Genomic DNA, 26,362 nt, shown 5'->3' with positions numbered 1-26,362 from the left:
ATAGTTTCACAGCTTCTTCGTGGCTGTAAAGAAAGCAGTCCTAATAGGACGTGAGCTTTGCGGGGCAGGAGTGGGGGGAGTTGTTTGTTTTCATATTCTAATCCAGTAGTTCTTACACCTGTTTCTCGTATGAATAGTGTGACGATATTATTTTTAATCAGTAAGGCCATTCCAGGAAGGAAACCGAATTTTTCCTTTTTTTTTTGAAGCTGCTTTTTTGAATGCTGTTTTTCCACTGCAGATGTCAAAACTGCACATTCCAAATACCCATGTTGACATCAAACCCTTCCCTAATGTAAGTTCCTGGTTCAGAACATGGCTCAAAACTATTGCCTTGGGGTGTCAGTTTCTAATCTATAAAATGTAAAAATTTGGGGCTGACATCTAAAGTTTCTTTCCACATCAAACTCTGATTCAGTGATTTTCCCAACAATGAAGAGGAACGAGCAGTCACGATAGTTACTATAGTCAGCTTTCTTGTGATTCATATTAGTTAAAAGAAACTCCCTCAGGAGTCTTCTCCGGACAACGTAGAATCTTCTAGATCTCTTTTGCGTGCTGTTTTGTTTTTATAGGAAACCCTGGCGGTGTAGTGGGGGTCAGCAGTTGAGATCCGCCAGGCGCTCCATGGAAACTACGGGGCAGTGCTTCTCTGTCCTGCAGGGGTCGCTGTGAGTCGCATTGGCTCGCCGGCAGTGGGCAGGGTTTGTTTTTATATTGCCAGTAATAAAGCCTTTGAAAGGAAGAATAATTTGTTTCCACGTTGCATTAATAAACCCCTTTTGAGAGGACTTTGATTTCTAAATTGTGTATTTTAGGGGAAATATTTAAGTGGTTTAAGATTTACTGAGGAAGAGTATGTGACTAAAGAAAAAGTAAGTCCTTTTTTTACTTACATGTTACTCAGCTGACACTGCATAATTCTGGAGAAACTCTCATAGTCTCAGTTTTGTTTCCTTCATCAAACCAAAGGCATTAAGAGGACATTCTTGGTTTAAATGAACATGGAAAGTGCCGTAGGCAACACCAGAACTGTCAGATCCGTCCCAGATGCTGTCATCCCCTTCCTTCCCACAACCCATCACTGTCCTGAACTTCACCTTAATCATTGCTCCCCCCGCCCCCCAGAGTTTTACCATACGTTTCCTTAAACAATACACTGTTTGATTTTTTAACTGTTTTGCATGGAATCATACGTGTTCTCAAGCACTGTATTTTTTGCTCACTATTTTGTTGTTATAATTATGTAGATAGCTCTTTCATTGAGGCAAAGCAGACTGATTGTTGGGACCCATCCATTCTGTGGATATTTATTTTTTTGTATTCCAGCCAAATTGACTATAATGCCCATATATGCAACAAAGTTACACAGATTAGCTTCACTACAACATTTTGCAGAATAATTGCCTCTGCTTAGTACTACTGTGGGAGCCCTGATGGTGCAATGGTTAAGCGCTCTGCTGCTAACCGAAAGGTCGGTGGGTTGAACCCACCAGCACCTCCTCAGGAGAAGACACCTGGTGATCTGCTTTCTTAAAGACTACAGCCTAGGAAACCCTATGGGATAGTTCTACTCTGTCATATAGGGTTGCTATGAGTCGAAATTGGCTTCATGGCACACAACAAATGAAACAGTACTAGGGAAAAAAAAGGTTGATATATTAAATCTTCTGTCTCCAAATATAAAGCAACTAATTTTTCATAGTGTCACTTTGAGGTACTTGTTGACTGGATTTCACTTAGTCTGCAACTATAAAGAAGTAGTTGTTCAAAATAAAGTGTTTTTCATTTTTTCCTAGCTTTAATTAGGAAGAGGCCAAATTAGAGCTGAGTTTGTCATCTAAAGCATATGTTAGATAATTCTTTGTGCTTGACATTGCTATTATAGAGAATTACTAACATATCATGATAGTTTGGTTTTTAATTTTATGAGGCTTGCTGATAAATAATGTGTATTAAATATTTAGAAATTAGAGCACAGTAGGTCATAAGGAAATCAAATAGTGAGTGCCAAGGAAACGGACTGTGCATCTCATCTCTTCTAGTTAAAGCTATAAAGATTAAAGAAAGAACTACAGGAACAGAATAGAGGGTATAGAAACAGGTCTGTGTTTAGATTTACTATCAGCCTGTAGATAGAAGAGATATGGCACCGATATAAAACCAAGGAAGGAAAAAAAATTGTTTTCCAAGTTAAAATAGAAAAAATTGCAAGAAAAGATTCACTATATCTAAGTAGCAGGTAATAGATTAAAATCTGTTATATAAATACAGCCTCACCTGTGTTATGTTCTTGCCAAAATATTCAACCTGAATCTAATCATGAGGAAACAACCAAATCCAGATTGTAAGACATTCTACAGACAGCTGGTCTGAATTTCTAAAAATGGCAGGGTAGAGGATGGGGGCGTGCTGCTCAGGAGGACTGTTCTAGGTTAAAAGAGACTAAAAAGTCTTGACAGTTAAATGTAATATCTCTACCTTGGTTAAATCCTGGAGCTAAATTTAAAAAAGCAAAGGTCACCTTTGGGACAATTAGGAAGATTTTAATACGGTCTTTATATGATTCTGTCTGTGAGATTCTTGGTTGTGATAATTACATTATGGTTATGTATGAATGTATTTTTGTTCTTAGGGGATCTAGGCTGAAGTATTTAAGGCTCACTGTCCTGTCTACAGCTTAAATTTAAATGTTCGGAGAGATCAAACAAATGTGGCAAACATATAGATGAAGGGTATTTGGGTATCATTCTAGGAGTCTTTCAACTTCTCTATAGGTTGAACTTTTTCAGAATAAAAAGCTGGAGGAGGAAAGAAAAATCACTAATGGAACTATACCTGTATATATGTATGTGTGTGTGTGTGTATTAATGTGGGGGTAGGGGAGTCTGGAGGCTAATATACATGTATTTGATTATTCTCTACAGTATTTTTTTTTAACCTCTAAGGATCTGAGTGGGCTTGGGAAGGTGGAGTGGCTGGGGAGAGAGAATGTGGACTGTTTTCTCGTGTCTGTATTTTTTAATGTTTTAAAATAAGCATATTCACTGTAAAATATTTTTTAATAAAAGTATATTCACTGTAAAAAAAATTTACAGATACGTTTGAACATGTCTCTGGATGTTCATGAGTGCCTAATAGGTATTGAATAAAATTGTTCGATTAGATTTTAAAAACCAAGCTTCCACCTGGAAAAGAAATCTGTAACATGTAGGAATACCTTCATGACTCAGTAAGAGTAAAACAGATTAGAAAAAAGGAAAAAAATTGAAGATGAAATACGATGGCTAATAAACATAAAAAGATGATTAGCCTCACTAGTTATTGACATATGCAGATTAAAGAATATACTTTTTTTTTTTGCCTTTGCAAAAAGTCCAGAGATTGATAATGCGGCAATTGCTGTGGTGTTTTTAGGTAAACATAGACTGTCATGCATGGTTAGCAGAACTTGCTTTTGTGCCGGGCAGTTCTAGTCAGTATTTAACTTAATGACTATCGATTCCTCATCTGAGAGTCTGTTCCTACAGAAATCCTTGAACAAACACACAATGCTCTCTATAGAAGTGTATGTATTCCTGGAATGTTTGTAATAGCAGAAAGCTGCAAACAACCAAACTACTTATCAATAAGGAAATAGTTACTGATAGGTGGAAACCACAAGTCAGTGTATAGCTATATCCCAGTTTGCATATAAAAGCCAACAGGAGCAACAGTCACCAAAAAGCCTGTGATGTAAATGCCTGGAAAAAGGTCCAGAGGGTTTTGCCCCGAGCAGTGGCTAACTCTGGGATTGAGATAGGATTCAGCAGGTGGTTGAGGGACATTTGTACTCTTTATTCACTTCATCTCTCTTTATGAAGGGGCTTAGGTTGCTTGAGCTGCTTTTTTTCCTTTTAATTGAAATAATAAGTAATTGAGGCAGAGGTTTTTGAGCATAGGAAAGAGTATTAGAAAATCGTGCTATCCACTTTGAAATAAATTCTGAGCCATGAAGTCAGCAGTTCTGGGTATTGCCAATTGTATTTTTCACAGTGTTAAAGCTTTTTATTTTCTTCAGTTTTCATTTTTGTAGTACCCATGTTTTACTAATAATGTGCAGTATTCATTTTTCTTTTAAGTTTTCTTTTAATTTTTTTAATTAGTAGTGCTATAACAGAAATACAAGTAGGTGGCTTTCTCAAACAAATTTATTTTCTCACAGTTAGGAGGCTAAAAGTCCAAGTTCAGCGAGCCATCTCTAGGGGAAGGCTTTCTCTGTCGGCTCTGAAGGAAGGTCCTTGCCTCTTTTCTGCTTCTGTTCCTCTGTGGTCTTCATGGAGCTTGGCGTCTGTCTTCTCCCATCTCTGCTTACTTGCTGCTTGCTTCATCTGCTCTTTTGTATCTCAAAAGAGATGGACTCAAGACACACCTTACACTAATACTGCCTCATTAGCATAAGAAAGAAAGTCCATTTCCAAATGGGATTATAACCGCAGGTACAGGGGTAGGATTTACAACACACATTTTGGGGGGACACATAACAATATCATACATACAAAAGAAGATATGTAGTGTAATGTACGTTTTAAAGAATAATAAAATGAACACCTCTACACCCTCTTCCTGGCCTGAGCAATAGAACATTACCAGAACCATCGAATCCTTCTCAGGTAACATCCCCTTCCCTCTGTAAGCACCACACCCACCACTCATCACCGTCCTGAATTTCACATTAATCGCTGTCTTGTTCTCTTTTAGGGCTTTACCGTGTGTGTGTTTCCTTGAACAATATATTGTTTCGTTTGGAATCCCATATATCTTCTTAAGCGCTAGCATTTCTGCTTGATATTAGATTGTTGAAATCCATGTCTGTTGATGAGTGTAGCTGTCACTTTTTTAACTGAATGGTCTCCCATTTTATCAGTATATACTGTTGATGAACATTGGGATGGTTTCTACCTTTTTGCCATCTCTAACAGTGCTACTATAAATATTTTTGTGCACATTCTCTAGATTATATACCTAGGAATGTAACTGTCCAACTTTACAAGAAAGTGCCAATTGATTTACACACTCACCAGTAACATAATGAGGTTTCTCATTGTTCCACATCCTCACCATACTTACCATTGTCAGGCTTTTTAATTTTGGCTAAGCTGGTAACTATGAAATGGTATCTCAGGATTTTAATTTGCATGTCTTTATTACTTAATGAGTTTTGGGTTTGTGTTTTTTTTTTTTTTCATGTTTATTGGTCATTCGTGTTTCTTCTGTGAAATGCCTTTATACATATTTTGCTTATTCTATTTGATGGTATTTTTTTTTTCTTACTAATTGGTAAAAATTCTGTATATATCTGCCTATTCATTCTCTTTATGGTGTCTTTTAATAAAAAGTTCTTGCTTTTAAAGTAATCTTTCTCTTCCTTTATGGTTAATACATTATGGGTCATTGTTATAGTTTGAATTGTGTCCCCCCCAAAAAAAATGTGTGTCAACTTGGCTAGGCCGTGATTCCCAGTATTGTGTGATTGTCTACCACTTTGTCATATGATGCAGTTTTCCTATGTGTTGTAAATCCTACCTGTGTGATGTTAATGAGGCAGAATTAGGTGCAGTTATGTTAATGAAAAAAAATTTTTTATGTTAATGAGGCAGGACTCAATCCACAAGAATAGGTTGTATTTTGAGTCAATCTTTTTTGAGATACAAAAGAGAGAAGCAAGCAGAGAGGTGTGGGAACCTCATACCACCAAGAAACAAGAGCCAGGAGAATAGCATGTCCCTTGGACCTGGGTCCCTGCACTGTGAAGCTCCTCAAACTGGGAAAATTGACGACATGGACCTTCCCCCAGAGCTGACAGAGCCTTCCCCTGGATCTGGCACCCTGAATTGGGACTTCTAGCCTCCTAGACTGTGAAAGAATAAATTTCTCTTTGTTAAAGCCATCCACTTGTGGTATTTCTATTATAGCTGCACTAGATAACTAAAACAGTCATGTTTTTAAAAAAAATCCTTCTCTAACCTGTGATCATTAAGATATTCTCCTATATTAACTGTTACTGGTTTTGCATTTTGCTTTAAAGTCATTGATCCATCTGGAATCAGGTGTGTGTATGTGTGTAATTGATTACTGAACAGTTCATCCTTCCTTCACTGGTCTGCAGAGCCTATTCTTGTCCTATCGGTTTACATCTATATGCATGGATTCCTTTCTAGACTTCTCTTGCTCTATTGGTCTGTCCCTGTCCCAGTAGCTCATAGTCTCATTACAATAGCTTTATGTAGTCTTGATGTGTAGCAGGCCAAACCCTGTCTAATTCTTCAGGAGTGTCTTAGATATTCTTGGTCCTTTGATCTTCCATATAAATTTTAGAATCAGCCTCTAAGGTTCCACCTAAAACTCTGTTAGAATTTTTACAGAAATGACATGCTTTATAGATTAATTAGGGAGAATTGATAGCTTTACCACATCGAGCCTTTTTCTTCATTTCACGATATTTCTCCATTGATTTAGGTCTTCTCTGATGTCTTTGAGCTAAGGGTTTACATTTCTATATGTTTTGTGTTTAACGTTACAAAGAATGAGAATTCCAGAACACTTTGCTGTGCTCATATAGAACCTGCATATGAGTCAAGAAGCAGTTGTTTGAATAGAACAAGGGGATACTGCGTGGTTCCAAATTGGAAAAGGTGTGCGGCAGGTTTGTATCCTTTCACCTTATTTATTCACTCTGTCTACTGAACAATTGTAAGAAGCCAGCCTATACGAAGAAGAACATGGCATCAGGATTGGTGGAAGACTCATTAACAACCTATGATATGCAGATGACAGAACCTTGCTTGCCAAAAATGAAGATGACTTGAAGCCCTTACTAATGAAGGTCAAAGACTACGATCTTCAGTATGAAGTATACCTGACTGTGAAGAAAACAAAAATCCTCACAGTTGGACCAATAAACAACATCATGATAAATGGAGAAAAAAATTGAACTTGTCAACATTTTCATCCTACTTGGATCAATAATCAGTGTCCATGGAAGCAGCATCAAGAAATCAAATGATACATTGCACTGGGCAGATTTGCTGCAAAAGACCTCTTTAAAGGATTAAAAAGAAAACACATCACTTGATGACTAAGATGCACCTGGCCCAAGCCATGGTCTTCTTCAGTCACCTCATATGCACATGAAATCTGGACAGTGAAAAAGGAAGACAGGAGAAGAATTGATGCATTGAGATTGTGGTGTTGGCAAAGAATACGGAATATACGGTGACCTGTCAGTAGAATGAACGAATCAGTCTTAGAAGAAACATAACTAGACTGCTCCTTAGAAGTGAGGATGGCGAGACTTTGCTCACTTACTTTGGGCCAACCAGGAAAGAACAGTTGCTAGAAAAGGACGTCATTTTTGGTAGAGGGTCAGCAAAAATGAGGGAGATCCTCAGTGATATGGATTGACACAATAGCAACAGTAATGGACTCAGACATAACAGCAATCGTGAGACAATGTTTTATTCTATTAATAAGGTTACTATGAGTCAAAGCCAACTACGGCAATTCACAACATGTCTTTTGTCACATGTATTCCTTGGTACCTTTTTTTTCGTAATTGACTTTTATATTGCTAGTGTATAGAATTACAATCAAATTTTATATTGATCTTGTTCCATCAATCTTATTAATCTTTCTTATTAACCTAGTAGATTTTGGGGACTTTCCTGTGTAGGTATTAATATCATCTGCGAGTAATGGCAGTTTTACTTCTTCCTCACCATTATACCCTTTGTTTTTGTCTTGCTGAGCTGACTAAATCTTCCAACTCAGTGTTGAATGGAAGTAGCAATGGTGAGCATCCTTGCTTGATGCTGATTTTGAAATGTTTTTAGCATTTTACCCTTGAGTGTACTTACTGCAGTGCTTTTCTTTTATGCTTTGTTTTGTTTTGGTTTTTGTATGGATTTGGGTTTTTGTTTTATTTTTTTGGTAGATATTCCTTATTAAGGAAGTTACCTTCGCTTTTTGTTTGGCTAAGTCTTATCACAAACATGCATTAAACTTTGGCAAATTTTTTTATCTATGAGTTGATCATGTGTTTTTTTCTCCTTTAATCTGTTAATATGATGATTTATTCAGTGATTTGTGGTTTATTTTAAGATATAACCCCATTAAAATGTATTTCCTTTGAAGGGGAGGTAGCGTGGTAACTTTGGAAAAATAAAGCAATATGGATGAATTTATCAGATTCACTAAAAGATCACGCCCTTTAGGAATGGAGACTAGGACAGCTAAGTTTTGATGAAGGGATATGGCTGGGAAAGGTCTAGAAAATAAGAGGTTATCTAAAGAGGGCCTGCCTAGATGGAATTTAGTGGTAAAAGGCCCTGAGCCGACTTAGATCAGCATGAAGTCACAAGTCTCATCTCTGATTAGGAAGAACTGAAAAAGAAAACTGCCTGACACTTAATTTTTGCTTAGTATGAGCCATCAGTGTTATGTTTCCATTAATTATCTTTTTTTCCTCTCAGTTCAAATCAACGTCAAATAAGAACGTATCTGTGGTAGGATGGATGGTGATGATGGCCGATGACCCCGAACATCCAGATCTCTTCTTGCTGACTGACTCTGAAAAAGGTGAATTGTTAGAATAACTAGGGTTTAAGGCACTGCTTATACATAGCTTTCGATAAGCCAAAACCAAGTTTAACTGGAATACTGTACAGGGAGAGTGTTTGTATAGTTTTGTCTGTTGGGAAAATATGTCACACAATGTATTTTAATGATATTTAAGTTCTTTAGAGCTATTGTTTTTGTTACATGAGCATAAACTTGAAAATTATAAGCCCAAATAATCCCTTGAGAGCTAACCAAAAGAGGGAGAGAGAGAGGAAGGGAGGGAGGGAGGGAAGAACGAAAGAAGAAGGAAATTAACTTGACCCTCTGCAGGCCAATGTTATTTTAAAATCTCAGACATTTGCCACGTATGTAGTACCTTTTCATTTATACCCTGAACTATATTATTATTCTTTAAATTCTGACTGTAGCAGTTTTTCTTTAAACAGTTTTCATTCAGTTACTTTCAATTAAATTAATTGGTTCTTTGATGTAAATCACTTTCCAAATAAGTATAATGCCAATACTTTACGTATAATGTATATAGACATTTATGAATTAAATTACTGGCTGTTGACCATTGGAGTTTCTTTGTAAAGTAGATGAGAGAAGTTGGAAGGTTGGCTGTGTACAATCAAATCATACCTTCTGACCCCACCTGAGCCTGTAGTGGATACCTGAGACAGTCCATCAAAAAAGACCCTTAAGTGATTGCTACTTTTCCTTCATAACAACTGCCAGCTGTTGACAAGTACCACAGAGGAAGCCAGAAAGGAAATTCTTTCATATCTGCCCAGCATCTTCCACTCCAGCAACTCCCAACTCATAACTGAAATGATATGTTAATACCTTTTGTTGACTTTACAACTATATTTTCATCTCTCTTTATTCAAATGCTATTTTGTATTCTGTTTTTAGGAAAATACAGTGTTATTAAGTAAAAATTTAAGTAAGCAAATATGTTGGATCAAACAAAAAAAAAAACCAAACCCAGTGCCGTCGAGTCGGTTCCGACTCATAGCGACCCTGTAGGACAGAGTAGAACTGCCCCCATAGAGTTTCCAAGGAGCACCTGGCGGATTTGAACTGCTGACCTTTTGGTTAGCAGCCGTAGCACTTAACCACTATGCCACCAGGGTTTCCATATGTTGGATACACAACAAAAAAAAAATACCAGAACTGTCTTGTTTTGAGATTAAAGAAATTGACTTAAAGATTAAGGACTCAGCTCTCTACGTTCTGAATTCAGAGCCCCACCTCCAAAATCCCAACAGCATTGTTAATAAAGTTATATTGTAAAATGGTATCATTTTTACTGAGTTTAATTAATAGATTCTTCGTTTTCCTTCATGTGCTTAACAGAAATATGTCAGAGTAGCCAAGCTGTTTATCAAGTCTGTACTAAAGGTCTTTTTGTAAGGGGAGAGAAGAATGGACAAATTGCAAGTGTGGCCAGCTTAATTGTAGATACAATATTCCTTTTATTCAGATCGACCTAATGTCTGCATCTGAGTTCAGTAAGCAAAACAGTTATTACTTAGCTAATTAAACATTTGGTGGAAAAAAAAAAAATTGCAAAGAATTTAGGTCATTAAAATAATAAAGCTTTGAACTTAGAGTAGTATAGTACATGAATTCTTTCTTTTCTCAGTTTATTTTCTTCACAGCTGAATACATATAATCATATAAAGTATCCTTATCATGTATCTGTCTTGAATTAGAGGCAGTATAAACACAACAAAACAAAAAAAAACCATTGCCGTCAGTCAGTTCCTATTCATAGCGACAGAGCAGAACTGTCCCACAGGGTTTCAAAAGCTATAGTCTGTGTAGAAGCAAACTGCCACGTCTTTCTCCCTCAGAGCAGCTGGTAGGTTTCAACCACCCACTTTTCTGTTAGCAGCTGAGCATTTAACCAGTGCACCACCAGGCTCCTCAGAGGCAGATGGGGCTATTTAAATACACACAACACAGATGAATTTCTAATTCAAGAAAAAGAGGTGCCTTTTTAGATTTTCCCATAGAGTCCTCAGGTCTAGACATTTGTAATAATCTTGATAAATGTAAATAAAGACTAAAAGCATAGTCGATACTGCTGTTAGCCCATTAATCCTTGCTGCTGCTGCTGCTGCTGTTGGGTGCAGTTCAGTCAGTCATAGCAATCCTATATGACAGAGTGGAACTGCTCCATAGGGTTTTCTTGACTGTAATCTTTAGGGAAGCAAATCGCCAGGTCTTTCTCCAGTGGAGCCACTGGGTGGGTTCAAACTGCCAACCTTTGGTTAGCAGTTGAGCACTTAACTCTTTGCACCACCAGGGCTCCTTCATTAATCCTTAATCACATTAAATAGCTAATGTTTAAATGTTAAACATACTAAAGCCTTTTGGCATGTAGAAAGGTAATATTAACCCTTACTATTACTTAGATCGATTGAGTAGTATTAAGAACTGATACTTTGCACTCTGATAAACATATACAAATCTAGAGGCTCCAGACAATTGTTTTATTTAGATGGATTTTACTCTAAAGAAACATTTAAGGGGACGAGTAAAATTACTTCTCTTCTAATACATGAACAGCAAAACAGTGACTTTCTGAAAAACCAATAAACAATAGCACGTAAATGTGTTTGTATAGAGGACTTGGTGGAGAGGGGAATCAGGAGAACTCTAGTCATGCTTTGTTTTGCTCTTTGATATTTGGCAGGATTATTGTATCACAGTCCTCATTTTTTTTTTATCATTTCTACCTTGTTTTTGATAATTTTAGGAAATTCATATAAGTTTCAAGCTGGCAGTCGGATGAATGCAATGCTATGGTTTAAGCATTTGAGTGCAGCCTGCCAAAGTAACAAACAACAGGTGAGCATCTCTCTCGGTCCTCAGAAGAATCCGTAATATGTTTTAAAGGATTCATAGAAAAGTAAGTGGACTACTTTTCCGAATGAACTGGGCAAAGGGTGGTGCTTTTATTCTTATTGACAGCACCAACAAGATGTGAAGTCTGCATTTTAGTGAGAAGCAGGACAACAAACAAGTAAACGTACAATTTCAAATAGTAAAAAGTATATTTAAAAAAAAAAAAACCATTGCTGTCAAGTTGATTCCGACTCACAGCAACCCTATAGGACATAGTAGAACTGCCCCGTAGGGCTTCCAAGGAGCAGCTGGTGGATTTGAACTGCCAACCTTTCTGTCAGCAGCCGAGCTCTTAACCACTGCGCTACCAGGGCTCCAAAAACTGTAATGTGATACAGAGTGATGAGAGCAGAGACAACTTTTAATAAATAAGAGTGAGCTGCAAAAGATCTCACTAAGGAGATGGCATTGACCTGAAGGAATAGCAAGAACTGAACCAGTTATATGAAAATTAGGGGGACGAGAGTTCCAGGAAGAGGGACAAGAGAATGCAAAGATGCTGAGGCTGGAACAAGCTTTAGAATAATATAGCTAGTGTCAGTAGAACATAGTGAGAGGCAAGGGAGCATAGTACCAGAGGAAGTAAAAACTAGGTGGCTTTTTAGTAAAAGCTATTGTGATTCATCTTTACTTATTCTATTGACAATTTGATATAGGTTCCCATGGTTACAGTGAAACCAAAAACCATTTTGATTTTTTGTTTGTTCATTTTTATTTTACTGAAACAAAGGTGGTGTAATTTAAAGACTTTCATCTTCAAAGGAGGAGGAGGAATTTTTAGTGTCGTTTTCCCAAAACCCTGTTGAACAGTTAGAATTCAATCACAAATTGGTAGAGCAGGCATCCATTAAACATAACTTTGGTTGTGGAAGTTTCTATAGGCTTTTTGTAGAACTAATTTTTAATTGAATATATTTGAAAATCATTGGCTTAGAGTATTGATAATACAAAAGCATAGAAAAGTTATCAGTAGCTAATATCGAATAAGATAATACACTAAGATTATAAAACTTACAAAAGTATTTTTTACCCAGCAATATTATCAGGATCTAAGTTATTACCCTTTTTTTAATCAGTGAAAAAAACCTAAGGCTCAGAGAAACTAAATGACTTGCTTCAGGGTCAGACAAGTAAAAAAATGGTTGGCCTGAGACTCAACTCTGGTATCTTCATCCTTTAAATCCATTCTTTCTAAATATTGTTGGAATAGGCTTTGTTCACGTATAATTTTGTTTTTTCATGTGTGTATTTCAAACACATAAGAAAGACTGATAACAAATACATATGAAAGACCAGCACAGCATTGGAAAACTGGCGTTAAGGATAAAGAGTGTTTATAGCAACCATCATAAAGGAGATGCAATGCCATAGAGCACAGATTACTGTCTTGCCCATGTCACATCAGTTGCCTGGGGCTGGATGAAGGAAACAGACCTTCTTTTGCCCATACCAGGCCTTTCCAGATACACCTCTGTGCTATGTGTTCTCTTTAAATGCAGCTTAAAGTATTAAGTCTTATTAAAAAAGAAAAAAAACTCAGATTTCAAGATTAACCTAGAGAGAGTATATGCACCCCAGCGTAAGATTCAGTTTCTTTTACTCTATTAGCAGACCTTCCTGCTGAACAGGTCAACCACGTGTCTGTCAGTCTTTTTGTTTGCAAATTTATAAATAGAATCGATAAAATTTGAAAAATTTTAGAAGACACTGTTACCGTCTGCCTCTCTCTCTCTATTTATGCTTCATCTCCCTTCACCCCAGAATGCATTGAGAAGACTCAGATGCAGCACCTTCAACCACGTTCAGGCAACTTAGGAGGAAATGAAACTTCTACTTTATTTAAAGATGAGTTTCTTATGACCAGACTTGAGAATTTATACTTTAATGTAATTTCAGCATTTGTATTTTATTTGACTTATAATTTAGTTATGGTTATATTGTCAAACAGAATTTTTCACTTAGAAGCTGATGAGCATAAGAGATGCATTTTTGTGAATATCAAAGGTTTTCAGAAGATTGACATTTGAGAGCTATTAAACTATCTTAAAGAACAAGGAAAAGACCGCTCACATGTGGATATCTCTTCCAGCACAACTTTGGAAAACTGGTATTAAGGATAAAGAGGGTTTTCTTTAACAAAGTGAAACCGTCTTCTAGACATATGACAAGAAGACTTACTGGCTATTTAAAAAAAAAAAAACCATTCATATTTCAAGAGGATTATTATTGAATTTCAGACTTGTAAGAAATGAGATTATATTCGATTCAATCTATAAACTGTAAACTGTTACATAGCCTATTGATTTTCAAGGTTACAAAGTGTCAGATCTGAGTTTATGTGGTTTTGTTCTTTTCTATTTATGTTCATGATAACTTCACAAAGAAATTCTTAGTGATGTTGTAAAATTATCTGTGCTGGATTTAGAAAATTTACATGTAGGAATTCAGTGTAACTCATATAATGAGAAACATAAAAAATGACAAGCATGTTTCTTTGGAATTTCGCCCTCCCAGAGTCATACTAAAACTTTTCTCATTGATTCGTTTATGCATTGAATAAACATCTACTGAGCTCCTGTGTTTGGTAAGAAAGCTATTTATTATCTCTACCCCCAGAGAGTCTCTTGTCTAGGTGTCGATTACTAGTGTATTAACCCAGCTCAGTGATTTTTTTCTAAAATTTTCTAGCATAGTATATTAATTTAGGTCAGAAAGATTTTAATATTTGGGTCTGCCTAAATGACAAGGAAAGATAAATACTACTTTTAAAAAATAGGCATTTAAACACTCTTGTTTTATAATCCCTGTTTTAGGTTCCTACAAACTTGATGACTTTTGAATAAATGCCTAAGAAAGAAGAAAGGTGAACTATTGCTCCAAAGTGAGAGTGGAGAACCTGACAAAAGAGCGCCAGCTATAAACTGATCCTGTGCAGGAAGGAGCCCAGCGGTTCCGGCTCAGCCTTTGGAGTTCTGAACCAAAAAGCACTAATTTCAGGGAATGAAGTGAGAACAAATTAGAGTTGCAAAACGAACTGCCACGGACCATGCTTCTTATCTCTGAACTGACCTGTGGAAACCACTGCCTTAAAAGAATGAAAGGAGAACCAACGTGAAACACCAAACAGTGTGTGTGAACCCTCTGGCGGTGCTGTGCTTGGAATAGATCGTAGCTAGTTTGCATTTCTTTTAACTTTGTACTAATTTTGGAGGGGGGAACCGCCTTTTTTAGATACACTTTAAAAAGAAAAAACCTATTTCTTAGGGGCTACGTCAGGAGCTGATTTTGAAATGAGGTGTAAAGATATTCAGACTTTGTAGGGATCATACCAGCAACCCCCCTGAAAGGTTTGTTTCACTTCCATTGGTCTGGAGCCTCACTCATTGTCTCCCAGCTTGAGTGTGGGAATTAGAATGTTAATATGAGTTGTTGGGGTTTGTTTGAGGTTTTGGTTTTTTTCTTCTTTTGTTGTTGTTTTGGGGGGGTTTTGTTTTGTTTTGGGCAGGGGGACTTTTTTTTTTTTTAGACACCGAAGTTCTGAAATTTTGTACTGTACCCAGAACATTGTTTCTTGAAGGAGGCACAAAGGCTTAGTATTCATATGCCGGGCATCTAAAAAGTAGACTCCAGAAAACATGGTTGTTTCTAACTGGGTTTAAAGGTTAGCCTTCTGTATGAATTCGTTGTCAGACCACAGATCTGCTTACTAAAGAGAACTGTAATCCTAACCTAAACTTTTCTGGGAGGATCTTAAAAAAAAAATATCTTTTTCAAGTTAGTTGGATTAGCCCATCTCTTGGGTCACGGGTGATTTTTATCATCAAGGTGATACATTGACATTTTGTCAGGATATTTTATAGTGTTTAATGTGCACAATGCCAGAGTTTTTTTCTTGTTGTTGTTTTGTTTTATAATTATTACTCAATTGCATTATTTTTGTTCAGTATGAGATGCAGGATCACATTTTTTTGAAAGAGATTCCACATGTGTAAGTATGCATGTGTTTTGTTATAAGACATACAAGATAATTCTTGAAAGGAAAAAGGTGAAAGCTTGAGATTCTGGGAATTTTAAGTATCAGAACTTCCAATCTTACATAACTTACCCTTTATAACAAAACATTTTTCTGAAAACTTCTACAGGTCCCTGTCATGAGACCATGTCTGGTCAGTGGTTGAGCATGCAGTTTGTGATAGCTCATCTGTGCAACAGTGTGTTTAGTTTCCAAAACAAACATTGAATTACCCCAAAACGGCGTGAAGGCGTGGCCTTAGAATTTTAACAAAAAAATAGCACTTGAACAAAGGCTATCTGTTGGATGTTATAACCTTGCAAGGCATCATAAATTTTAAGAGTAGCCCAGAGTAAGAAATGTTTTTTCCCTGATATCTTCTAATAGATCCCTAATACTTTGGGCCTCACATAAAAAGAATTTCTCACATTTGCATTCTTAGAGAATTTTATACTTTTTTTACCATAAGTATTTTGCCCGTGAGTCTGTGAAACTTAAATAGAAAATATTACCTACATAATAATTAGCTTAAAATCCATTCAAGGAAAAGTAGAAGAGCTTTATCTGGGCGTTAAATTTTTTAATTTAGTTTTCTCTTTGGAGAAGATATAAGAGTTCAAATATGTATCTCATATCACACAGTTAGAAATAGCGTTCTTTCTGGTTTTGTGGAAAGTGCCAGAGAACATGGGCTGGGAGAGGGCAAAAAGTTACCCGTGTTGAAGGATGTTTCAATTAAAGAACTCCCAAGCTTAACCCACGTTGGGTACATAGAGGGACACCGTCTGCGTAGCCAGCAGTATTACTGTGTAGACCTTGCACATCTTTGTTTTGCATTTTTTTAATTCCTTAATTTGATTATTTCTCTTTAGAAATAAGCATTTTAACAGTGTATGTGCTTTTTAAAAAAATATTGTAGATGAGAACCCTGTGGAACTTTTTTTCTGTTATTTTGTCATAAATAAGCTAAAGTAGATATGTTATAGGTTAACCATGTCTGTGGAGATATGCAACTGGAAGTTGGAGCCTGACATCACACAGTTTTGCCAAAGAGAGAGCGAAGCTGGAAGATGTGTTTGATTTTTTTCCAGCTCTAAACATTAATGGATGCTTGCTTAGTAGATTGGGCTATTAGTCCTCTGTAGATAGAATTGTGGCCTCTGAGTGACTGATAACTCTTAATGGTGCAGTAGATGTTGTCATTTTTCTGTCTTCAAATTTTTCCATTCAAGAGATCAGTCATTGCTTTTTAAGATTATATTAGCATTAAAAACAAATTGAAACTTGTGAGAGAAGTGAAAATTACAATAGTGTAGATGAATTTTTTATCTATATAATTCATCAAAGGATATCTGGTGATAATTCAAACAAAGAAGTCACCAAAATACATGAAATATTTAGGTAATTTATTAGTGGCAAGGTGAATTTTTTTTCATCTTATTAAGCCTGTCCTCAATTGTAAATTAGTGACTCAAAACTCAAAACTCGCACCAGTGATGAAATCATTTGTTTCTCTCCTAGCGAAGAAGAGCTCATTAGAAATTCAATTGCAATTTAAGATTAAGCTTGTTTATGATGTGGGTAGTGACTGGCACATAATAAAGCCTGGAATAGTAGTAGATAATATTAGCCAAACTACATCTTATTTAACAATTTATTTGAACCTGGAGGCTTATTTTTCATATAGAAATAACATCAGTTTTTTAACTCTAGCTGTAAAAATGGCTACGTAATGCTCTGATCACCACTTCTACTTTCACTCCCCCTGAGTGTTTAGGCCGTGCTTATTTTTCAGAGTATATTTTTACTGTAACTTCCAAACTATAAGAATTGAAAGAGAACTGATCAAACATGCCTTCTTATTTTGTCTTCTTCACTATGTAGATATTATTTGTGTAAACATTTCAAAAAAGGGATCCAGACAATTTGAGAAGTTTGTTTTCTCTCTAGGCATGTGCTTCAAGGGGCAGAAAATGCCACGTGGCTGTTGCACTGTAGTGTTGGTACGGAGGCCTTCTGTATATCAAGAGTCACTTATAGCTGCAAAGTTTTTATAAGTGGGTTTATTCCTCTTCTAGAACATTTTTAAAGGAGCCCTAGAAGCACTACTGTTATAGAAGGGAAAACCATGGAAAAAATGTTTATAGTCTGCAGCGAATGCGCTACATATACCGGTTGAAACTGGGGCCCTCCAAGAGCACCCTGTTGGCCTCTCGGGATAATTAGAATCCACCTGACCAAATGACTTGAGCATAAGCCTTTTTCTCTTTTTTCTAAGGTTAAATCAATAAGCTATATACCTTTACTACTGAAATCAAAACTAGAGGGGAGATGTCATATTAATTGGAAATCAATAGCCATAGTAGATTTATTTCATTAATTTTTTTTTAAAGAATATGTCCACTCTTGATTTCCACCGTTTTGAGGCACGTGCATTTACAACCCGTTCTTAAACCACCACATTGTTTTATCCTGTAAGCAAGAAGTACTAATGTTGGTTAACAAGATATTCTTTAATAAAAGAAATCCTTTGCTCCAAAGGCTTTTGAAATAATTAGATCCCTTTTTGAAAATGCAGGTGAATTTAACCGTGCCCTGGTAGGACAGTAGTATTGCTGTTGCATGAATGGACAATGCAAAGCAAGCGGTGAGGCTTGTCTGACTTCTTCAGTGACATTGTGAGGTTTGCTTTTATTTTCTCTCTCATTCCTTTTGTATTATTTCTCTCAAACAGTTTTACAGCCAGAGCGGCATTCTGTTTTTTTCCTAAGCTTTGAGATAAAAATTGTTCATTAAACCACATTGATGATGAATTATTTTCCATGTGAAGTCAGCCTTTTCAAAATAGTTTAAGTACTTTTTGGTTTTGCATCCTGAAAAATGGCTTGTGTCTTAAGTGATTGTTTTCTATTTAGAGGGTTCTAATGAAAGATACTTATGTGTACAAACTCTAAGCTTGTTGAAAGCAATTTCATTACATAGGTATCTCAAGCAGTAGTGTGGGAGATTTTGGTCAGTGCCTTATCCATTTGAAGACCAACCCTGGGCATCGAGTGTGACAGTAATCATTTGCCCTCTTACTCCTCTTACTTCAGGAATGTGTGCTATCCCTCTCTCCACCAGCTTAGTCTTTCTCACAGTGAGTCTAAGAACGCCGTACAGATAATGCTAGGTAATTGTTACAGTCCTCCTTGGTTTTGAATCTTTTTTAGACAAGCTCCCTCCCTTCTCCTCTCCCTCCAGGATATGAGATTAAAAATAAACCCACCCAAGTCAGCCTTTAGGTGAGCACTGTTGAAAGCAACTTGAAGAGCATCCAACTGAGATAATTTGTATTTTGTTGTTGTTGTTTTGAGCACAGGTTAAATCATAAAGCCTTTCCGAAAATCCATAAAAGATATAACTAGAAAGATTGGTTTGGGTTTTAATAAAACTACTGACATCTTGTAATGAGAGTCCCATTGACCAGAGTTGAGATTTATTTCAGTTCATTCATTCTTATATTAAATAAAACTCAGAACAAACCAGTAGTCACTTAACCTCTATCAGTTACTCTTGACTTAAAAATATCATGGCAGGAAAGTGAAAAATAACTTCAGTATATAAACTAAAGGGACGTTAGAGACTAAGTTAGCGTTCTCTGTGAAAGCAAGGCTTGAGGATCTGTTGCTTCTCTAACATTACTGCAAGATGTGCAGCTACTGCAACTGAGTGAGTCAAGGTGCTGTTTTCATGCTTTTTAAAGGGCTGGTGTGTTCCAGAGGTAGGCAAGTAGACGTGGCCTTTAAATCCAAACGAAGGGTTAACTGGTCCTTGATGTTTATTAGCAGAATTTAAAATTTTATTCCAGCCATTTGGACTGCAAGTGATGATGGGGTTAAAGATACATAATTAGAGTGCTTTTGGATTGAGCTTTTTTTAATGGACAAGCAGAAAACTTCATGAATATTAGCCGTGCTTTAGATACCAGGTACCAAATATTAAGTCCCCCGAAGATACTACCTACTAGAACTACTCACAAATACAGTCCAGTAGCTGTTGACTAATTAGTTATGCCAGAATAGCTAATAATGAGTCACAGACTCTCAAGAGTATCTATACCCTTATTGACAGATTCATTGTTTTACGACCTGTTGAAGTGTATGTGTGGGGAGGGATGGGGGACTGGTCCACAGCGGAAGCTAATGGAAGTCAAACATCCGTAAACACCCAGTGATGATAATATACAGGAAAACACAAGCCATTTTTATTCCTCTATCCCAATTAACTTGAGGTACTCTAATGATGAAGCACTCAATTGCACTATGACCTCTGTGAGTGATGTGCAACTTGGTTCCCCTCTCACTTTTTGTTTCTTTTTGATATGCAAATATGAGCGTGTGGTCTTCAGTGTGTTTGCATAAGCTAACTTAAAATGAATTTAAGTACAAATTTCTGAAATATTTCTATTGAAATAAATTACTTAAAAATAACGATTGTGTGGGGATATTTTGTTACTATATTTGCATTTTATCATTAACCTTTAAAGTCCAAATGAACTCAATTTTTTGCTTTCTAAAGTAGTTATGGTTGGTACCAGGTCCTTGGTACAGAGGAAGTAGCTGAGTAAATCTCCATTGCTCTTTAGAGCAGAACAAAGACGTGTTCTGCCATGTGGACAGGTGGGCTCTTGGGGGATAGAAGCCAAGGGTGTAATATTTCCAACCACATCTCCCCACTCTGAGTAGAAGATGGTATATGAACAAATCCCCAAAGAGGCCCTCTTTGCTACCACTATATTTCACGGGTTCTAAGACATGACATTTTTCACATTTTACCGTCTCTGGAAACAATCATCTTCTAGCCTCTGGAGCCTTAGATTGGAAGAAGTACAGAAATACCTGTGAGTCTTTGGCTGGGGTGTTGATTAAGCCCCATCTAGGAATCTCACATGAGCTTACACTCTTTAAGAGGCTTGGGAACCCCTTCAGCCAGAACTGGATGTTAGGCAAACCGAACTCTTGTTTCCAACAGTTTTCTCACCTCTGAAAATTCTCACTGTCCCTGTCCTGAAACCAAAAGAGAGTGACAGTTCTTGATGGAATCAACTTGTCTGCCTCACAGGCCATTTACCTGTATGCTCACCCGGCAGCTTCACTCCCCATGTGTCTCCTTTTTCTGGTTTACTAGTTTGGTCATTTTACATAACCCTCACTCTGCTTGAACTTCCCATCTGAATTTCCCATCTAAACTTCCCTGGCCAGGAAGGGGGACAAGGTGTATATTTAACAAGCATAGCCTCTTACCAGTCCTCTCTTGTTATGGAGCTTCTTGGGCTTCATACTCTTCTCATCCTTCTGCCCTCTTCCCTTACAGACAGGGTTCACACATTCTTACTGAGCAACCTGGGCTGTTTACGACAGGAATCAGTGCACTGGGAAGTTTATAGACTGCCTCGTACAGTCTTGTCTTAAAAAAACCATCAGTATAGCTGTGTATATATTTTTCTTTAGCAACCCCCTCAGTCTTTTTTAATTTATTGTATATCAAACTTGCAGAAAGTTGAATAATAACATTTAGGATCCCACTCAGTTTTATCAAATGTTAACATTCAAATTTCTCAAAATTTGGTTACAGATTTAATTTAAACCTCCTGTATACCCACTTGCGTGCCACCATCTTTTTTTTCCCAGAGGTAGCCACTACGTCAAATGTGTTCTCATGACTTTTTGGTCATTTTTTTACTACGTTATGTATCCATGAACAAGATGTAATGTTGCTGTCCACATTTCTAAGTCTTACGTGAGTAATATTGTGCCATGTGTGTCTTTTTTCTAACTTACCATGTTAGACCAACGTTGGTTTACTGTTTTGCCTGTACTGAATTATCTAACTAAATACAATTTATTTATCTACCTAATCTATTGGTGAACATATCAGTTGTTTTCCAATTTTTCTTACTCCCAACATCCCAGTAAACCATGGTATACTTGGTAATACTTGTCTAGGGTTTACTTCTAGGAATATAATTGTCGGGTTGGAGGGTATGCATATCTTTTTCTAGCTATTGACAAATTGTTCTCCAAGATGGTAGGGCCAATTTAAACTTCCATCACAAATGTTAAAAGTTTCCTTTGTCCATTTTCTGCCAATACTTGGTATTGTCATAAAATTTGCCATTTGAGGTAACTCATTTTATTTTGCGTTTCCCTAGTGGAAACCCTGGTGATGTAGTGGTTAAGAGCTGTGGCTGCTAACCAAAAGGTCGGCAATTTGAATCCTCCTTGGAAACTCTATGGGGCAGTTCTATTCTGTCCTATAGGGTCACTATGAGTCGGAATCAACTCGACGGCAAGGGGGTTTTTGGAGTGGTTAGTGAAATTGAGCACCTGTTTGTATGCTTTATTAACCATTTGGATTTCCTCTTCCATCAATTTTACCCTTGGACCCTTGTTTTTTTTTAATGGGGGGGTTGTTGATTATTTTCTTTATATCTTATTTCTTATAACTCTAAGAATACTTTATAAATTTCTTAACACATATCCTTCATCACTTACAAATATGGCCATCTGTTTCAATCTCTGGCTTTTAACTTGATATGTATTTTGTTGTAAAGAAGTGCTTTATTTTAACCTAATTTATTTTTCAGTCTTTTGCTCTATAATTTGTGCCTCCTCTGTTTGGTTATAATAAAGCCTCCCTTAAAAAAAAAAAAAAATTTTTTTTTTATGTAAAAGTCATAAGGATAGTCTCTTATTTTTCTTCTGAAGTTTTAAATGTTACTGCTTATGTTTAGTATTTTTATCCTGTGGAATTTTGGTATGTGGCATGAGATTGGGATCTTATTTTACCTTTTCCCTCATGGTAACCAGTTGTCCCAGTGCTGTTTACTTTCTCCCACTGATTGGTTATATTCAATCTTTCATATATGCCTGGTGACTTTCTCAGTTCCCTCTTCTGTTTCATTAGTTGTTTGTCCCTGCGCCGGTACCATCCTATATATGTAGCTGGAGAAGTTTTGATATCTGATGAAGTAATTATATGATAATAATGGGTTACTCTTGAAATATTTGCTGAGTTAAAAGCTAAATGTTTCCCAGCTGAAAAGCGGACTGGTGGGAACATTATCAGCACAGGCCGGCAGAAATGTTTGTTTGCTTGTGTGGTTCGCCCAAGTCTGAAAGCATAACCCTTAGAGCAGGAGGACAAAATAGGGTTCAGTCCCTCAGGTTGAATTATTTATTTAACTAATCTGAGCTTTAATTTAAGCCAGAAACTATTTGCTTTTTTATTATAAAAGTATTACATCCTCATGGTAAAAAAAATTCAAGCGATACAAAAAGCTACAGAGGAAAAGCTTCATGTTCCACATGCCCAGTTTCCCCTCCATAGTTAATAAAACATTTATCCCCACTGGAATACTGGCCTAATTCCTTTCTGACTCAGGCTCTGAAGACATTTTTGACTTTCCACCTTTCTCAAACCTCTGTCCAACTTAAGGCCCTCGCATATATTTTAGTACTGTCACAGCTAAAAGCATAGTACGATAAAGTAAGTATAAAATGGCAGCTTCGTGTTGTTCAGCCTAATATTTTCTTTAAAGAGCTAAAGAAGTCACAAATCACCATTTATTGCAGTCCTTAAGAAAGGCAAGCAATGTAGGAAAAGTTGGAAATAAATGCAAGAAAACAAAACGAGACTAAAGCACACTAGTCCAGGGGCAAGGACTAGAAGGCAGGAGGGAACAGGAAAGCTGGTAATAGCCAACCCAGGGTTGAGAAGGGAGAGTGTTGACATGCCGTGGGGTTGTTAACCAATGTCATAAAACAATATGTGTACTAACTGTGTAATGAGAAACTAGTTTGTCTTGTAAACTTTCGTCTAAAGTACAATTTTTTTTTTAATTAAAAATAACCAATGCAAGACCTGCAAACCTGACAAAGGGAAACTTTTTCCTGGTAGTCCTACAAGTTTTCATTATTCTTGTTTTGATTTATTACTAGGAACTCAAAGCAGCTTGATTTTTACCCTTTAATTTTCTTCTGATTATGTTCCATTTTTCTCACTTGTCTACTACTTTTCTTTCTTCCCAGTGTTCATTCCGTTGACTTTGAGTATATCCAGTTAAATGCAATAATTCTGTGATGGTTGTGTTTTAATTCCCCAAGTTAAAACATAACATCGAAATTAAACTAGACACATGGGTATTATGCCAAGTATTAACACATAGCAGGATCATTCATTCAACAAACATTTCCAAGCACCGACTGTATGCTGCCTCTCATGGATGTGGAGACATAAAAGATAGTATGTATTTTCTAATCTGTTAGGGGAGACAGACAACTTCATAATTTCAACATAATTTGGTATGTGTTAAAGACAAAGGAGTATATAGTGTATTGTAGAGCACAGAAAGAAAGGGGAATCTGCCTGGGAGACCTGGGGAAGGCGTCATAGGGTGAATTGGGTCTTGAAGATTGTGAGGAATACGAGTTACAAGGAGAAGACAGTCATTCCAGGAAGGAGGATCTGAAGAAAGAAACATTTCATATGCCTGCAGCCCAGAGTGAGCGCTGAAAGGGCAGGAGATGAGGTGAGTTATAGGTTGAGTTACAATAAGGAATTTGGACATTATCCTGCAGGTAGCCAGCAGCTATCAGAGGTCATCAGTTAGGAGTTCACGTGATCAGATATGTTTTTAAAAGAAAAGTGTGGGTATTTCAGCATAAGCAAAGTAAGCTGGCAGTGTCAGATGATGATCTAAGGGTCTCTAATGCAATAGAGTTGTGACCTGGATACTTTTTAATAAAATGAGTTGGGCAACTTGGTGCCGGAGATCCTTTGGAAGTTGCTGTGTATAAATCAACTCCTGAAAATCAGTAGAGTTGCTCTAGGCCAGCTATAACCATCTAACAAAAAGCGTTTCCTACAATAGCAACAGAAACTATAAAGTATCCAGATACTTATCTAAAACGTCACAAGACCTTTATGAAGAGCAGATCAAATTTCAGCATGAAGAAAATTAAATGCAAAACTATATCATCTTCATTGAGGTACAACTTAACGTGGTAACCCAGTAAACCCAGTGCCATCAAGTCGATTCTGACTCATAGCGCCCCTATAGGACAGAGTACGTGGTAGAGCTGGTAAATGCAACTCTAGTTAAATTCAAGTAGAAACATCTTTTTAGGAACTGAACACACACTCTGAAATGTTTAAGCCTATTAAGTCTGCTGTAATAAGCCCCAAAGCCTCAATGACTTAATACAATATAATTATATCTCTTCCATAACAATCCAATGTCCATCTTCACAGGCAGTGGGCAGCTTTTCACATTGTGATTCAGGGGTCCAGGCCCCCTTCAGTAGGACCTTTAAGTCCTGTACATGCAGGGAATGGGGGACATCTGGGAGGCTATACTGGGACAGGTGTGCAAGTGGTGCACATCAGTTCCTCTCACAATTCATCAACTGGGCCCCAGTCACATGGTCAGACCTAATGGAAGGTAAGTTGGAAAATGCAATCTAGCTGTGTGCCCAGGAAGCTGAGAAATGGGTTCAGTGAATACTCTGCTACCCTGTGAATGGAGAGCCAGGTCAATTTTGTAAAAGAACAAGGCAAGGAGACTTGCCCTATCATATAAAGACATGCTTTTTAAAGCTGTAATAAAAACAGCATGACACTGGCACAGCAACAGATACAGACTAATGAAATAAAGGTTTTATAGAAACTCTATGGGGCAGTTCTACCCTGTCCTATAGGGTTGCTATGAGTCGGGATTGACTTGACGGCATTGGGTTTTCGGGTTTATATATATATAAATTGTGAACTTGAAAGATGTTAGCGCCACTACAGGAAAAGGAGAGGTGTAATAGAGGATGGGAAACACTGGTGGCATAGTGGTTAAGTGCTACAGCTGCTAACGAAAAGGTCAGCAGTTCAAATCACTAGGTGCTCCTTGGAAGCTCTATGGGGCATTTCTACTCAGTCCTATAGGGTCACTATGAGTCAAAATTGACTCAATGGCAATGAGTTTGGTTGGTTTTTAAAGGAGGATGTTGAAAATTGTCTCACTATATGGAGAAAAGTTGGATCCCTACCTCACACCATCTACATGAATGAACTCCCGGTGAGTTAATGAGCTCATTGCCCAAATTCCACAGAATATCTCTGTGAACTTGGGTGATAAAGACCTTAAATCCCTGAAAGCCCTTCCATAAAGATAAAAACTAAGGATTTCTGTGCAACTGACCAAAAAGACAAAGTTAACAGATTAGTGACAGATTGAGAGAAAATACTTGGAGTTAAAGAAAAAAGTTAAGAATATACAAGGGATTTTTGCAAATCACCAAAAGATATACTCAACAGAAAATAGGCTAAAAAATGAGTAGACAATTTATAGAAGGAAACCTATGTATTGATTTATGAAAATGTGCTCAACCTCACTGATGAAGAAAACTAAATCATCAGAGAGCTGTCTCATCTATCAAATTGGTGAAAGATAGCTGGATAATACCAGCTTTGGAGAAGCTGTGGGAAAATCGGGATCCTCATGCACGCTGGTGCAGGGATGCACTGGGGAGCCCAGGTTGCAGGGCACCTGGCCAGTGTTGGGGAAATCATATCCAACGCTAGAGCCAAACTGCCTGGGTTCAGATCCTGGCTGTCACTAGCTGCATGGCCTTGAGCAGGTGATTTAATCAGCTTTCTCAGTATGCTCCTCTATAAACTGCATAATGACAACCTACCTCATAGAGTTGTTGGAGGCGAAGCCTAGTTCTTATATCTAAAGTCCCTAGAGCAGGGCTAGACTTTGTCAGTATGAGATGTAGTTAGTGTCATTGTTGTATGCCACGT

At 37.1% G+C, this 26,362-nt stretch overlaps 1 protein-coding gene across 12 annotated transcripts in view; it reads left to right on the top strand.

Annotated features, from left to right (window-relative positions):
- The window catches only part of RALGPS2 (Ral GEF with PH domain and SH3 binding motif 2), a 248,678-nt gene extending 229,613 nt beyond the window's left edge, over positions 1–19,065 (top strand). For 8 of the 12 annotated variants that reach the window (XR_010319389.1, XR_010319387.1, XR_002785980.2 and 5 more), the window contains 4 exons: positions 8,511–8,616; positions 11,366–11,457; positions 13,276–13,400; positions 14,328–19,065. Coding sequence is in view for 4 of the 12 variants with exons in the window: in XM_064276589.1 (XP_064132659.1) it covers positions 8,511–8,616; positions 11,366–11,493 (234 nt within the window). In the remaining 8 variants the exon portion in view is untranslated. Of the gene's footprint in view, positions 1–8,510; positions 8,617–9,197; positions 11,335–11,365; positions 11,519–13,275; positions 13,401–14,327 lie in introns of those variants that run through there. The other 4 variants (XM_003410872.4, XM_064276590.1, XM_064276589.1 and 1 more) reach the window with 3 other exon arrangements.
- Positions 19,066–26,362: the final 7,297 nt, after the last annotated feature.

Source organism: Loxodonta africana, chromosome 25 (assembly GCF_030014295.1).
Source record: "Loxodonta africana isolate mLoxAfr1 chromosome 25, mLoxAfr1.hap2, whole genome shotgun sequence".
Classification (NCBI taxonomy): domain Eukaryota; kingdom Metazoa; phylum Chordata; class Mammalia; order Proboscidea; family Elephantidae; genus Loxodonta; species Loxodonta africana.
The sequence above is the reverse complement of the archived record's forward strand: the minus strand, read 5'-3'. Positions and strand labels throughout refer to the sequence as shown.